The sequence below is a fragment of the Nannobrachium achirus genome, assembly GCF_963921795.1.
Source record: "Nannobrachium achirus genome assembly, chromosome: 19".
NCBI classification, from domain to species: domain Eukaryota; kingdom Metazoa; phylum Chordata; class Actinopteri; order Myctophiformes; family Myctophidae; genus Nannobrachium; species Nannobrachium achirus.
In genome coordinates, this window is record NC_137826.1 from 36243434 (window position 1) to 36257278 (window position 13845).

At 41.3% G+C, this 13845-nt stretch overlaps 1 protein-coding gene across 1 annotated transcript; it reads left to right on the forward strand.

The window, feature by feature from the left end:
- The first annotated feature begins 1089 nt into the window (after positions 1–1089).
- Positions 1090–13663, forward strand: skp1 (S-phase kinase-associated protein 1). Its single transcript, XM_080748814.1, has 6 exons — positions 1090–1196; positions 2806–2905; positions 3847–3920; positions 6752–6895; positions 9441–9581; positions 12867–13663. Exons 2-6 carry the CDS (start codon positions 2809–2811, stop codon positions 12900–12902), a joined length of 492 nt encoding a protein of 163 aa, XP_080604940.1. The 5' UTR covers positions 1090–1196; positions 2806–2808; the 3' UTR covers positions 12903–13663.
- The last annotated feature ends 182 nt before the right edge of the window (positions 13664–13845 follow it).

The window sequence follows — 13845 nt, forward strand, 5'->3', positions numbered from 1 at the left end:
TGTAATATCAGAGAGATGATGGATGTTCACACATGTAACCTTCACTGGCTCCTCCTGAACTAGAGGCTGTATTAACCAACCATTTGAATAATAAAGTTGAAAGTTTGTCCTTGATCCTGGTTTCCTTTATCTCAGTATGATGAAGATAAGAAGTGTGGATGAGACGGCTCAATAGTTGATCTAGCTTGCAGGCATGTTTAATTTGTATGTATTTTTGCGTAAGATTGTTACCATCAGTCAGTAATATCTGTTTACATGAAACATTCCCTAATTTGCAAGATTTCTTGATTTTTCTTTGAAAGGCTTACTACTTAATACTGTAGGTGGTTTATCTGGAATCTGATGGAATATTCCTCTTTAGGTCAAACTCCAAAATGAGTAGACATCGCCATCTTGTGGTAGAATTAACACATTAGTTTGGATAATGCTATGCAACACATTATTACTAAATATAATGACAACTAAATAGTAAATAAGGCATTCATGTTTTGTCTTTAGGGCTTGTATTTTAATTCAGTTGAATGTTTTCACAAACAAAATACACACTGCGTCTGCGTGCGCGCGCGCACACACGCGCACACACACACACACACACACACACACACACACACACACACATACATATGTCATAAATGCATGAAAATAAATTATACAATAGGATAGAAGTCCGTGTACAAATCATTACATAGTCAAATTAAATTTTATTAGATAAGGCAGCAGCAGTGTTGCTCCAGCCGCCACCTTATATTTTCCTCTCATCAATGTGACAAAGCGAAAGGTAGGTTAAAAGATCCCATGGCCGGGAGGCACTACATACACTGTTATTGGCTAGTGGTGTAAAGTAACTGAGTACATTTACTTGAGTACTGTACCTAATTACAGTTTTGCTTTTGAGGGGTGTGTGCTTTACTTGAGTATTTCCATTTTCTACTTAATCTCAGAGGAAAATATATCAAGTAAAACAAGTGAAAATGAGTACTTTTTCCACCACTGCATGGGGAAGCAAAACGAAAATAGCCGTGTTGCCCTGACAACAAACCATCCAATCAGAAACGCGACAGCCCGTCCCCCCGGCCCATGGTATGTAGACTCCAGCAGTGAGTTCAGTAGTTGTTGTTTATTGCTTGCTGGCTGGCCGTCTTGTTTCTCCTGCTATTATTGACTTTTGAGCGCCGCGTTGACGTTAAACATTCACAGTAAGTAACAGCTCGCACTGTTTACGCAATATTCATTTTATAAAACGGTTCAATGTAGAAGTTAGAGCACATTTCTTACCTGTATTTACCTCCTAATACTGAGCCTGGAGGTGGATGCTACCAGGCCTCGCTGACAACGCAGAGTGCTAACATTAGCTCAGATGCTAGCTAGTAGTGTCATGCCTACTTAGTTGGCGTTAGCTGGGTTAGCTCGCTAATTATTAGCACATTAATTGGCACACTGGACATTGGTTTATATAAACAAGAAGCCCATTAAATACACATTACGTGTCGTGAAGCTTAAACTTAACGACAAAGTCAGTGACGGCTAGCTAAAGCTAACGAGCTAGCTTCCCTGGCTGTTTCCCGGTCGCTAAGCACTCGAGGCAGCTTTAACTCGTTTAGCAGTGTTGGACTTACATGTTTTACTTGAGTAAAAGTATCAATAGTAATACTGGAATGTAGGAATGCTCTGAAGTAAAAGTCCGGAATCAAAACATTACTTTGAGTAAAAGTACAAAGGTATTGGTATCAAAATGTACTTAAAAGTACCAAAAGTAGAAAGTATTCATCATGCAGACTGTCCTGTTTCACACGTTTTCAAATGTATAAAGATCTTTTGAAAATAGCAGATCTACAAGCTCACAGTGCATTGTGAGCTTGTAGATCGGCTATTTTGGTGTAGAAGTAAAAGTATTGGAAATACTCAAGTAATGTACAAATACCTCAAAATTGTACATCACTGTTGTTTAGCCCAGTAGCTAACTGAAGGCCTGGGTCTGATTTATAATTAGGAAATGACAATATTAAAGACCTGTTGTGATTATATTATGGAATTAGACTTATTTGGCTAAAGGCAGCACAGTACTGTAGCCGAATATGTTTGTTCCCTTTGTGTCATTGTTACTTCACAAAGTAGCACAATTCTTGGTTACAAATGGGTTAGGGTCCATTTTGGTTGAATTTAGGATTTACAAATGTTTTAGTCAGGTCCATTTGGTTCCTTTTTGTATGAGTTTTAGTTTACTATAGTGTATAGTCATTACAAATTGTCAGTTGCTTGCATGTCAACCAACAATAACTCGAGTTGAGATTAGATACCCAGTGATGTCATTACGTGCGCATCCCGCATCTAAAACTCATTCAAGTCACCCAGGGACTCATTCATGTCATGGTCCTGGGGTCCCGGGGATGCGCCTCCATTGGAGTCCATGTTAAAATAATTTACTGCGTCGCGGTAAAAGGAAAAAAAATGAAATTCCACAGACACCACCATTGTACATGGGTGAAAGCATCCTACTTTACCCTACGTTAACACAAATAAAATCCACGTAGAAAGTCTTAAACAGGCGATAGAAACATCAATGTTTTGATTCCACCGACGTCCGACACCATTTTGCGCGTGTAAACTTTATATTGAGGACTCATAAAACTTTACTGGGACCCATTTGAATGACCACCTGTGGGTCCCGGGACCCATTACATTGAAAACCTAGTAACATCACTGGATACCTTATGTCTACTGTTTAATGGAAGTGACTGAAAAAGCTTGACACATCAGTTGTTTTGCTCATAACTGGATGATAACTAAAGTGTTCTTTTGTTCCAGATTATGCCCACAATAAAGTTACAAAGTTCGGATGGAGAGATCTTCGAGGTGGATGTTGAAATAGCCAAACAATCTGTCACCATCAAGACTATGTTAGAAGGTACAGTGTTGTTCTCATTGATCATTGTTTATGTGGCTAGTAGCAACATACAGTGTTGGCTACTCGCTTACAGTTAAACCCTAGGCTAATTTTGTAGTTTGTTGTCCTGTCCGGTTACAAAACAGGCAGATGAAAAATGGCTTGCTGATCTTATAGTGCACTGGGATGGAATCAGCTCACAGGTTTACAGCCAGGACAGGTGTAAAACAGTGGGTGGAATTCGTTTTTGTGCAAGCTCCATCGTTTCCAGAAAGAGAGAGAGAGAAAAAAGTCATATCTACATATTTACACATAGCAATCCATCCTTGCAGTATGGATATGCTATGTGTAATAAATATGTATTTGCAATTCATAAAATTGAAGCTGCTTTAGAGTTGTAGAACTTTGGTCTCATGCAGGGTGGGAGACCCGTGTTTAGATCATGGGTAGGGCATAAATGTTGTGGACTGCAGCTTTAATAAGGGCTGTTGGTTTTAGGTGTGCCAGTGTGCAAATCACTGGCAGTAGTCAACAGTTTTGTCAATGCTTGCACATTGGTACACCTAAATCAAATGTGGTTTGATCAATTTAAAGCACATTCCCCCCCGTCTTGGTGTTGAGCCAAACCGTAAAGAACAGTTATCAACTTTATGTACGGATTGTTAAAAGTTGCAGACACACCAAAGTCTTTAACATACCCATTATTTTATTAGCTGCATTTTCTTCGTTTACATCATAATAGTGTACTATAAGGTCAAGGTTACCATGACATGTTTTAGTAGCTTTTAACCTCTACATGAAAACAAAAGGGGTTTTGTGCCCCTTAAAGTTGTCTATTCTTGGAATTTCCGTTGCATGCACGTGAGCATCAATGTCAATCTACAAATTTGCAAGGAAAGTGAATACAGGGTGATGGTCCTGGAGTACAATAACAATTGTCTTTGTATTTGCATATTGTCTAGATTTGGGAATGGATGATGAAGGAGATGATGATCCAGTCCCGCTCCCTAATGTAAACGCTGCCATCCTCAAGAAGGTAAAGGAACACACACAGACAACACATGAACTATATAGTCACCTCTACTGAGTAGTGTAGGTTACCACTGACCTACCTCCATAAGTAGCACCTTAAGCCCCTTTTCTACTGCAGCTATAGCACCACACCACACCACACCGCACTACATAAAAATATCTACATTTTCCATTACACAAAAGTACCCCTATTGGTAAGAAACAAATTGACCCTTTTAACTGTGATTATAATACAATATAAATTTGTATTACAACTATCCTAAATTATAATACACTATAATGGATTATAACTGTGATTATAACACAATATAAGGTATTATTGTATTACTTTGATAATTATAATACTCATAATATATTATAATAGTGGTTATAACTAGAGCCCGACCGATACCATTTTTTCCGACCGATACCGATATCCGATGTTGGAGAGTGCTAGAGCACCGATACCGATACGATACCGATGTTTTGTAAAAAAAAAAAATTATTCATTTAAGATCATTTAATTGACAGCTCACCCCTCGGATAAATGGTCAGATTATTGTTTTTTTTGTGCTTTTCATGTCAAACTTTAAGTTTGGTCGCAGTTATCAATTTCTATTGCTTGTTGGATAATAATACTCTTTTAATTTGGGGGTTCTGCTGTGTTTTGTCTCGTTTATGAATTAATATGTGTCTTTTATCCAAACGTAAATGCATTGCCAAGCAATTAAACAACACAAGTTCTATAGTCTATAGTCAGACATCTATATTTCTCTGTGGATTTTCACATAGGCCTACACACCTTCCTCCACCGCAACATGAAAAATCAGAGTTAGACAGTGCATGTGGTGAGTGAACGACACACGAGAGGCAGCAGCTCCAGTAGTGTTGGCTTGCATCTTGGACTATTATACTGCACTCTGCTGGATAATTCTGGTATTGCCCACACATAGGCCTATATAACTCAGGGTTTCATGCTCTATCCGCAGACACGTTACAGACAATTAACTCAGTTACTGCCAATTAAATATGCCTTCTTTGGGTTCTCCCTGCCATAAATCTCCATAGACTTCCATGTAATTTATAGTGCACAGATCATGCACGCCCATGCACAGAGCATGCACCATGTTTGTGCAGGCTGTTCACAGCTTTCAAACAAAAAAATCAGATTGGAAATCCGTTCAGGCATTCTTGAGAAAATAGCCATTATGTTTTACGTTTCATGTTATGTAAGCAAAGATGGCTGCCCTGTATGAAAGATGGGGTTGTATGGGGGGTGGAACATGCAAAATCGCGATTGAAATCATGTTTACCTACTAGATTTAATTAGCCTGGCGGGGCCCGACGTCATACTGCGTTCATTCACTCATTCCTTCCACAGTATAACGTCTGGCCTTTGCCTATTGGCAGCTTGAAAAGTGGGCGGGAGTACTTGCCTTGACAGACAGACTCCTCTAACCAATCACCATCTCTCAGCCAGTCGGAAGAACGGCAAACAAACACGTCTTTTCGGCCGATAAACTCCACTAGCGCATCCTCCGTGTTGCTTTTTAATTGTTGTAATTGATTCCAACTCTGAAATAACTGCACTTATTGCTTGTTTTATGGTTAGAGCGTTAACTGTTACACTTTTTGCATTGCGAGGGCAGCCATTGTTGTTTTGAAAATGCTGCAGCCTGCAGCATGCATCTACGTCACTGTCTACACATGGACCAATCAGGGAAATCTTTTCACTTGTTGTCAGGAAGACTACGTTTGTTGTGCGGAAGCATAGTGCGGAAGCAGTCACTGATTGGCCCAAATCACAGAATAATCGGTATACTCGCTGCCAATCAACGGAAGTCCAGACGTTATACTGTGGAAGGAGTGAACACAGATATAGCGTCGGGCCCCGCCAGGCTAAGATTTAATGGGGTCAAAAAAAAAAAATCAAAAAAATATCGGTATCGGTGGAATAATTCACCGATACCGATACCTCCAAAACGACCGATATATCGAATTGACCGATATATCGGTCGGGCTCTAGTTATAACACAATAGAATATATTATCATGTATTACAACTATATCCTGGTGGTCTAAATGAAAAGTCAGTGAGTGATCAGTCATCATGAAGTGTTTGGCCCTGTTTGGCCTAGCTCAGACCTACTCTGGAGTGGATACTTTTAGTACCACATTAAGTACCACTTTCACACCACTCTACCCAGGTCCTTGTAGTGGAAAACCTGGCACAAGTGCGTGGTGTGGTGTGGAGTGGTGTGGTGTTGGGCCATTGGAAAAGGGGCTTTAGACCACTACACTCCTAGACCAGACCTCGGGTCTACTGCCACCTCTCATAGACCCTAGGCCTACTAAACTTGTAGACTACCCCCCTCTTTCCTCCTCACTCACCCCACATTGCACCCTCTATGCGCCCTCCCTTGGGCCACACTACACTCCTAGATTATCATTTTAGCTGGGGTTTTGTTCGACTTAAAAAGGGTAAAGGGCCATTCACACCGAGCACTAGATTGATAACTATAAAAAAATATATATCCACCTCTTGCCGCGGGAGTTTACTGGAGATTATTTGGACCACACTTCCGGTTTAACAGCAGACATACAAGCTCACGTCGCATTGCAGATGCAGCCCGTTGTGAGCTTGTAAATCACACTCGGCTGCGGCGCCGGAAGCTCGGTACAACGTCTGTGCAATGTACTATGGGGCGTTGGAAAGCCGTGGATATGGGGGATAAAAAAAGTGGATGGCAGTGTTGACACCAACTATAAAATAAATAGTATGGTGAAAGATAGTTATCGTGCCCAGTGGAAAGAAAAGCCTAATTTCTTGTTAAAATTGACATGTGTGTTCGTTCAGGTGATCCAGTGGTGCACCCATCACAAAGACGACCCCCCTCCCCCCGAGGATGACGAGAACAAGGAGAAGAGGACAGATGACATTCCTGTGTGGGACCAGGAGTTCCTCAAAGTGGACCAAGGCACCTTGTTTGAACTCATTCTGGTGGGCACACTCACACACACACCTAGGCCTGTCACAAATATTAAATAATTGCAATTATTTTAGATAATTGCAATTATTTTATCATAATCGTCAGAATTGTTTCCATTCATCTGTACTGCCGCTTGTAGATGGTTATTGGTATACAACTATCCAAGTCTTTACCTGCCATTTCCACCCACCGTCCATCCGAGGTATGGGACTGTAACCATGACTACAGATCTCATTGCTAGTGAGGAACGTTCACAAAAACGTAAATAAGCAGCGTAAAATTGGGAATAGTGGAAAAACTGGCTTTGTCACAGTCTTCATATGTCAATCGTCAATGCCCATGTGCAAGTTCAGATCAATATATAAACCCACTAAGGAGAAAAATGTGGATCAGACAGAATGATTCTAGACCGGGATGTTTACTTACACACGGAAATGAAAAATTATAACCGCGGCCGACCGTCGCAGCCCAGTGTCGCTGTGAAAGTGTTTCTCGGCGATTGAAGCATTTTTGGAGAAAGACTCCGAGATAAAGCTGTTTCTTAGCAGCAATGAATAGGAGCATATATGGAGATTACATGCTTCCTGATGATGGCGGCCGAGTTGCATCATGGGATATGAAGTTTTTTCGCTCACCAGCACCTGCTAACCATGATAACCAGGTAACACGTCCCTGGACGTGATAACGGGGCTGTAATTCTGATCACGTTCCTGGAAGCATTTGGCATCGGAAGTGTTAAAATGTTTTTCAGTATGATTTGTATAGTACATTATTTTTTATCATTGATAACGGTCATTAACAGAACATTCTTTATTTATTGTCACACTGTATTTGCCCTGTGCAATTTCTGTTTACACAACCATACAGAAAAGCAAAATGTATTTATATGTTCCAATGTTAATCTAACCTAATCACACTCACATGACCTAGAGACAGACACACACACACACACACACACACACACACACACACACACACACAGATCAGTTTTGCCGCCATTGGTTTGTATGTGCCCTGGCTAAGCAACAAGCATTTACAGCTCAGTTCAGAGCCAGACAAAACATAAGTTGCTTAGTGACTGCGTGAGAAAAGTTGTGGTTTGGGCAGCTGCCCTACATGAAGAGAAGGAAGTCCTTGGAGACAACGGCAGCCAACAACTGCCTGGCCAAGGTGCAACACAACAGCACTAAATTTAGCTTCATGTGAAATCTTGCCAACAAGAGTTATTAAATGGTAAATCAGAGGGGTAAAGTAACCTGTCCACCACCATATAGTCTAGGGACACGGTGCATGCACAAGTAAGCAATATTACATGAGAGGGTGTGGAATGACACACATCCTCAAGTGTAATATTGCAATTATACATTATACATAACAGTTACCCTAAAAAAACACTTCAACTTAATTTCATTGTATTAAGATATTCAATAGAAACGTGTATTTTCTTTAGGCCACATTTAGCTACTATGTGCCTGAACTTCACATGAAAACTGCTAGAATAGCCGCTAGCATAGTCTTGGGAGAGGGAACCTCTCAGCTCTTTCGCGACCAGCTCAACTGATTTCTTTTTTTGATGAGACCTGTGTGGTAATGCTCATTATTCGCACAGGTAGAAAGCTATTTGAACTAATAAGATTGCTTCATTGAAACTACCTGTTGTATAATTGGCTGTATTCTGGGAGGGAAGCAGGGTTGGGAGGGTTGAATACCATTGTATTTTTTTTATATTATAGTCTGACTGTGTGAACACTGCCATCCGCTTTACTTTAAAGAGGTGGTGCCATAGTTTTGTATTTTTTCTGTTTTTCATGTGTCTAGGAGGTTGAAAGTACTTCATTAGACCCCCTGGTGTGTTTTTTATGAGCAATTATTTATTCTCGGTATTTGTTTGTTTTCTCTTGGAGGCTGCCACCTTGTGGTCAAAAGTGTCAGTTAAAAAACACAGATACTAAGTATGTCACAGTATCAACTCCTCCCCTAATTACCATTCACCCAACACTGTGGGGTGTGGCTAACTTCAGCTGGGTCACCACCCACCATGACATCCATGCATACTTAATGAACTGGGGGTGTGGCCACATAAAAACCCAATTTTAACTCTGTCTGTATACTTTTTTGTAAAAGATCTTCCTCTTAGTATAATCATAATACCTGATAATCATGTTTTAGAGGGGGGGGAAATCATGGCACCACCTCTTTAAGGTACTTGTGCACTGGCTGTGCCTGTCCCAATTGCAACATTAGGCAATAGATTGACATGCATCTGTGAGGCCTCGTGAAACGACACCAAAGCTCAGAGCTGCAGTCATCTGAGTAGATTGAACCCCCCCCCCTCCGGGCCCCTGTCTCCTTGAAATGTTTACTTGTACCAGCTACGAGAACCAGGACATTCCGGTGTCATCATTTGTGTGTCCACATGGGTTAGTAGCCTTGCTACTGATTGTCAGTGTGCAGGGGTTGATTTATACTGGGGCCCCCTTTTCTAAAGTATGCACTCGTGATGATGTTTACAGTGTGCTGTCTAAAGTCTAATGTGTCTTCTCTCTCGCTCTTTAGGCTGCCAACTATTTGGACATCAAAGGCTTGTTAGATGTCACCTGCAAGACGGTGGCCAACATGATCAAAGGCAAAACCCCAGAGGAGATCAGGAAGACGTTTAATATAAAAAATGATTTCACAGAGGAGGAGGAAGCCCAGGTACACCACCCATCCTTGTTAATACTGACTTATAATGTTTAACACGCTCTGTAGTGTGACAGTGTTGCTTGCCAAAAAGAGCTCAGAACTGTTGCAATCCTCGTGAGGAGTTGGTAGGAGTCAGCAGGAGGGAGTGGCTGGCTGTCATCTAGAATCTTATGTTCCAGGCTTATGCTGCAGGTTCTTTGCCTAGATGGCCACCGGGGGAAAGGTTAACAAAAAAAAGTAACGTAATTGCAGAATCAATTAAAAGGCTTTAGGGCAGGGATGTCAAACATACGGCCGATTCAATCCGGCACAGGCTTAGGAAAAAAAAGTAAGTCTCTAGCCCATTCCTGTCAAAAGTTATGATTGTTTTAAGAATTAACCTAACTAAAGCCTGCTCACTGCAGGCTAGGTTTCTCCCACCTGGCAGTGATTGAGTTGATTGATTGGAATGTTAAGTGACCAGCTCTCTCTCTCTTTGAAGATGACAGAATTGCTAGGAATAGGGTGGGGAGTCTATGAATAATACCTGAACATACCTACAATATTCGAACTATACTCAAAGATTACACATATTAGACATGGAAATTAATGTTGTTAAAAAAAATAACTTATTTAAAAAATATAATAATAATAAAAATGTAAAAGTTTTATTATTCCAATATTTTCTGAATATGCCATTATTGTTCATTACTTTTATTTTTTTTATTATAAAATACAATAAAAATAATTATTGTCCTGCATCAATAATATTTTATTTGGCCATTTACAAATTATAGCAGAGACTATCAGGAATTGAATTATTCTATTATCAAATGGTTTATTCTTATTGGCACTTCTTAAAGGAGTAGTTCACCCCCAAAATGCAATGGAGCCAATGGAGACTCATTCCTAAAACAGAAATTTGATTACAATAAATGTATGCCTATTGATTCCGGATCCGGAATCAATGGGGGGAAGTGTACTATTATCACATTTTTGTCTTAGTACTGCGACAAATAAAATAAAAATATATTATTGAACTCAAGTCTCCATGGCGTGAGTAATCAAAGAAAAAAAAAGTAATTTTGGGGATGAACTACTCCTTTAAAAAAAATAGCATCTCTCGTACCTAACTGCAACTGTAATACCAATAATGAAAGTAGCTATTTTACTTAATAATGAACACAATTTGAAAAATGAAATACTGCTATACTGCTAGCTACAGCAGTGGCTGAGACGACAGGAAGAATAACAGAGCGAACATGTGCGCGAGTGTGCATGCCATCCGATCCGCGACTGGTTCGGCCCTCATCAAGTCGCCTTTCATCCAATGCGGCCCTCACCCCAAGATGAGTTCGACACCCCTGCTTTAGGGTATATCGGGATTGGTTGTTGAAGAATTGGACTGTAGGTCTAGGCTCTTTAGCCCCTAAATGTTAAGATATGTTTTTGGGCTTTTATGCCTTTATTGACAGGACAGTAGACTGACAGGAAACGGGGAGAGAGATGGGGGGGGGGGACACACAGCAAATCTGGTCGGGCTTCGGAATCGAAGCAGCGACCCGCTACAGGCCACACAAAGCCTATGTGGTATGCGCCTGGACCAGTAGGCCAGCGGGCGTCACAGCCCCTAAATGTTTTTATAAATTCTCCAGACGTTTTGGTAGGCAGAGCTCTCCAGTCGCCTGGCTATGCAAGGCTACAGTATTCGCCTTTTTAACCGGATAAATGCAAAGATGGAACTAGAAGCTATCCATCATAGAAATGGGTGTGATCATAAATAAACTAGAAGTAACTATAAGGACATAGATGCCTTAATGGTCCACGTCACATTGATATAAACCAGTATGCGCACGCCGGTCGGCACCAAATGAACCCCACCGTTCATAGGATGCAATGGATGGCACTCGTGTTTAAAAATGCATTCCATCAAACTTTCAGATGCCATTTTTCTCCCAGTGTGGAGGAAGAATGCTTAGGATTTTTACTGTAAATTCTCACTCTTGAAATATATAATCCTTAGTTTCTGTTGATTGGAAACAATAATAGCGATTCAAAACAGTTGTCCTTCAAACCCCACCTCTATTCACCGTCATCAGAACAGAGGGAGCGCTCCTCTTGATCACCCACCCGATCCACTGGATCACCAGAGCGTCTACTGCTCGCCCAGCTGCAATCCATGAAGCCTAATTATGCTCCGTCCTGCGACGGTGTCGCGCGCAGAGCCGCAGACCTCCAAGCTCAGAAGGGTTGTATTGGTGACGCGATGTGAGTTTGTATATCAGCTACTCGGTTGACGTGGAACACCGTTGCGCAATGAAGTATATATGTCTCGATAAGGGCGCACCCATGGGAGCACCTCACTAGCACACGAGAGGAGGTTGAATAACCAGTGCTCCCCAAAACAACAGGTTTGGGGATCTGTTGGGAATTGATTACATGATACAGTCAGCTGTGCATTCAGTCTCAATGTTTGTAAACAAATAATTGGTCTATTGGTTGATGGCGGTGTGGTGACCCACAGTGGTGGCACTGGTACTGCACAATGTATTTGTTTCCCAACCACCAAAGAAGGCTTGGGAGGTTTGTTTTATTTGGGAGACTTCCTTGCTTACTTGAACAGATGATACAACACTGCTTTCCCCCCCTTTTCTGCGCCCTGTGACAGCATCGGGGGGCAAATTGTAAATAAATGGTTAAAACATTGACTGGAAATCTAGATAAGGAGACGAGAACAGGTGCGCTTCCTCTGATTGCTGCCACTGATTTGGGCAGTGGTGCTTAGCTCTAGGGCTGCAATCAGACTGGAACGCACAAGTTGAGTGAGAGTTGTGTGGGGGAGGCGGGGGGCAGAGACAGCACAATGCATTGCGGATGGAAGTCGAGTGGTTTGAAGTCTAGTGCGAGTCGTGAGCAAGTTGGACGCAACCACACAACACCACACGACTCGCACTCGACTTCAAACCACTCGACTCCCATCCGGAATGCATTGCGCTGTGCCTGCCCCCCGCCTCCCCCACACGACACGCACTCGTTTTTGTGCCTTTAGGTCTGTAGCCGGCCTAGGAGGTACAACTGAACACAAGGATCCACAGAAGTGGAAATCAACAGTAACACGAGCATGGCGCACATAGCTTTATTATAGAGACTGGCAACTACTTTGATCAATTAATGATTAAAGTGTTCTGTTCAATCTATAAAATAATGGTAGTCAAAACTACTATGTACATGTACAAAGGTAAAGCAAACATTTTGGCATTATTTATTTTTACACCTTCCTTGACAATGTGTTTCAACCTGCGCTTGCTTCCCCTTCAGGTACGCAAAGAGAACCAGTGGTGTGAAGAGAAGTAAGAGGGGGGGTCGGTGGAGGATCCTGCCAACACTACACCACACTGAAGAGGACTCGTCCCAATTAACTGGTTGCACTGGCACGCTGTTCATACTTGTTAATATTCACATTTAGTATATTTAGAACGACCACCACTCAACCCCCTTTTCTGTGTACTGACAGCATGGTCCATTTTAGCCCGCTTGTGTGGTGCAAATAATTTAAATAAAAAGTTGGAAAAAAAGCTCTTCTGTTTCCACACATTTTCTCCTGGCTTTATATGACAGGAAGTGTATAGTCCAGGTTTTATCCCTCCCTCTCCAGAGTAGATGATACAACACTCCCAGTTTTTAAGCCCTACAGTTCTGTTTTTTACTGGTCGTTTGCTTTCTTTTTGAACAAACGCAGTAAAAGCTTTTTTTCCCCCCCAGAACTGAACTGAACTGAAAGATTTAATATTGTTGAGTTTTTATTTTGTTTTGCGCTATATGCATTTTGTTCTGTGCTATCCTTGAAGTCATGTTAAAAGAGGACAGGCGGTTTGTAGGAAATCTGAAGTTTGAGGTGGAAAATACAATGTGTGTGTGTGTGTACATTATGTCCTGTGGACTGGAAGTACTTGTCAGAGGAAGTAAAAATTAAGTTGCTGTCACGAAAACTGGGGTGATTCTGCTTTCTGTTCATGTTGTATTGAATTGGAAACTGTTCTCAGATCAACGCTGATGGCATTTAGAATGACCAACCATGTTATGTTACAGAGGTAATTAAAGGATATGAAAATGTGCCTTCATGTCATGTTTTGTGTTCTGTTCTGTGTGTTGACCAGGAAGATGATTAATCCCATTAAACATTTCTGTTATCTATTTCTAGGAGGATGGATCGCACACAGTGGCAAGAGTTACTTTTTCTTTTATTACATGTCAAGATGAGAAACAAACGTTTCGGCTATCAGCCGCCTTCAGTGTA

Bases quoted from the DNA above. Each gene is read 5' to 3' on its own strand.
- skp1 (XM_080748814.1), top strand. From the start codon at position 2,809: ATGCCCACAATAAAGTTACAAAGTTCGGATGGAGAGATCTTCGAGGTG. The intron at 6,896-9,440 runs GTGGGCACACTC...CTCGCTCTTTAG, and splicing joins CCTTGTTTGAACTCATTCTG to GCTGCCAACTATTTGGACAT. The intron at 9,582-12,866 runs GTACACCACCCA...CTTCCCCTTCAG, and splicing joins CAGAGGAGGAGGAAGCCCAG to GTACGCAAAGAGAACCAGTG.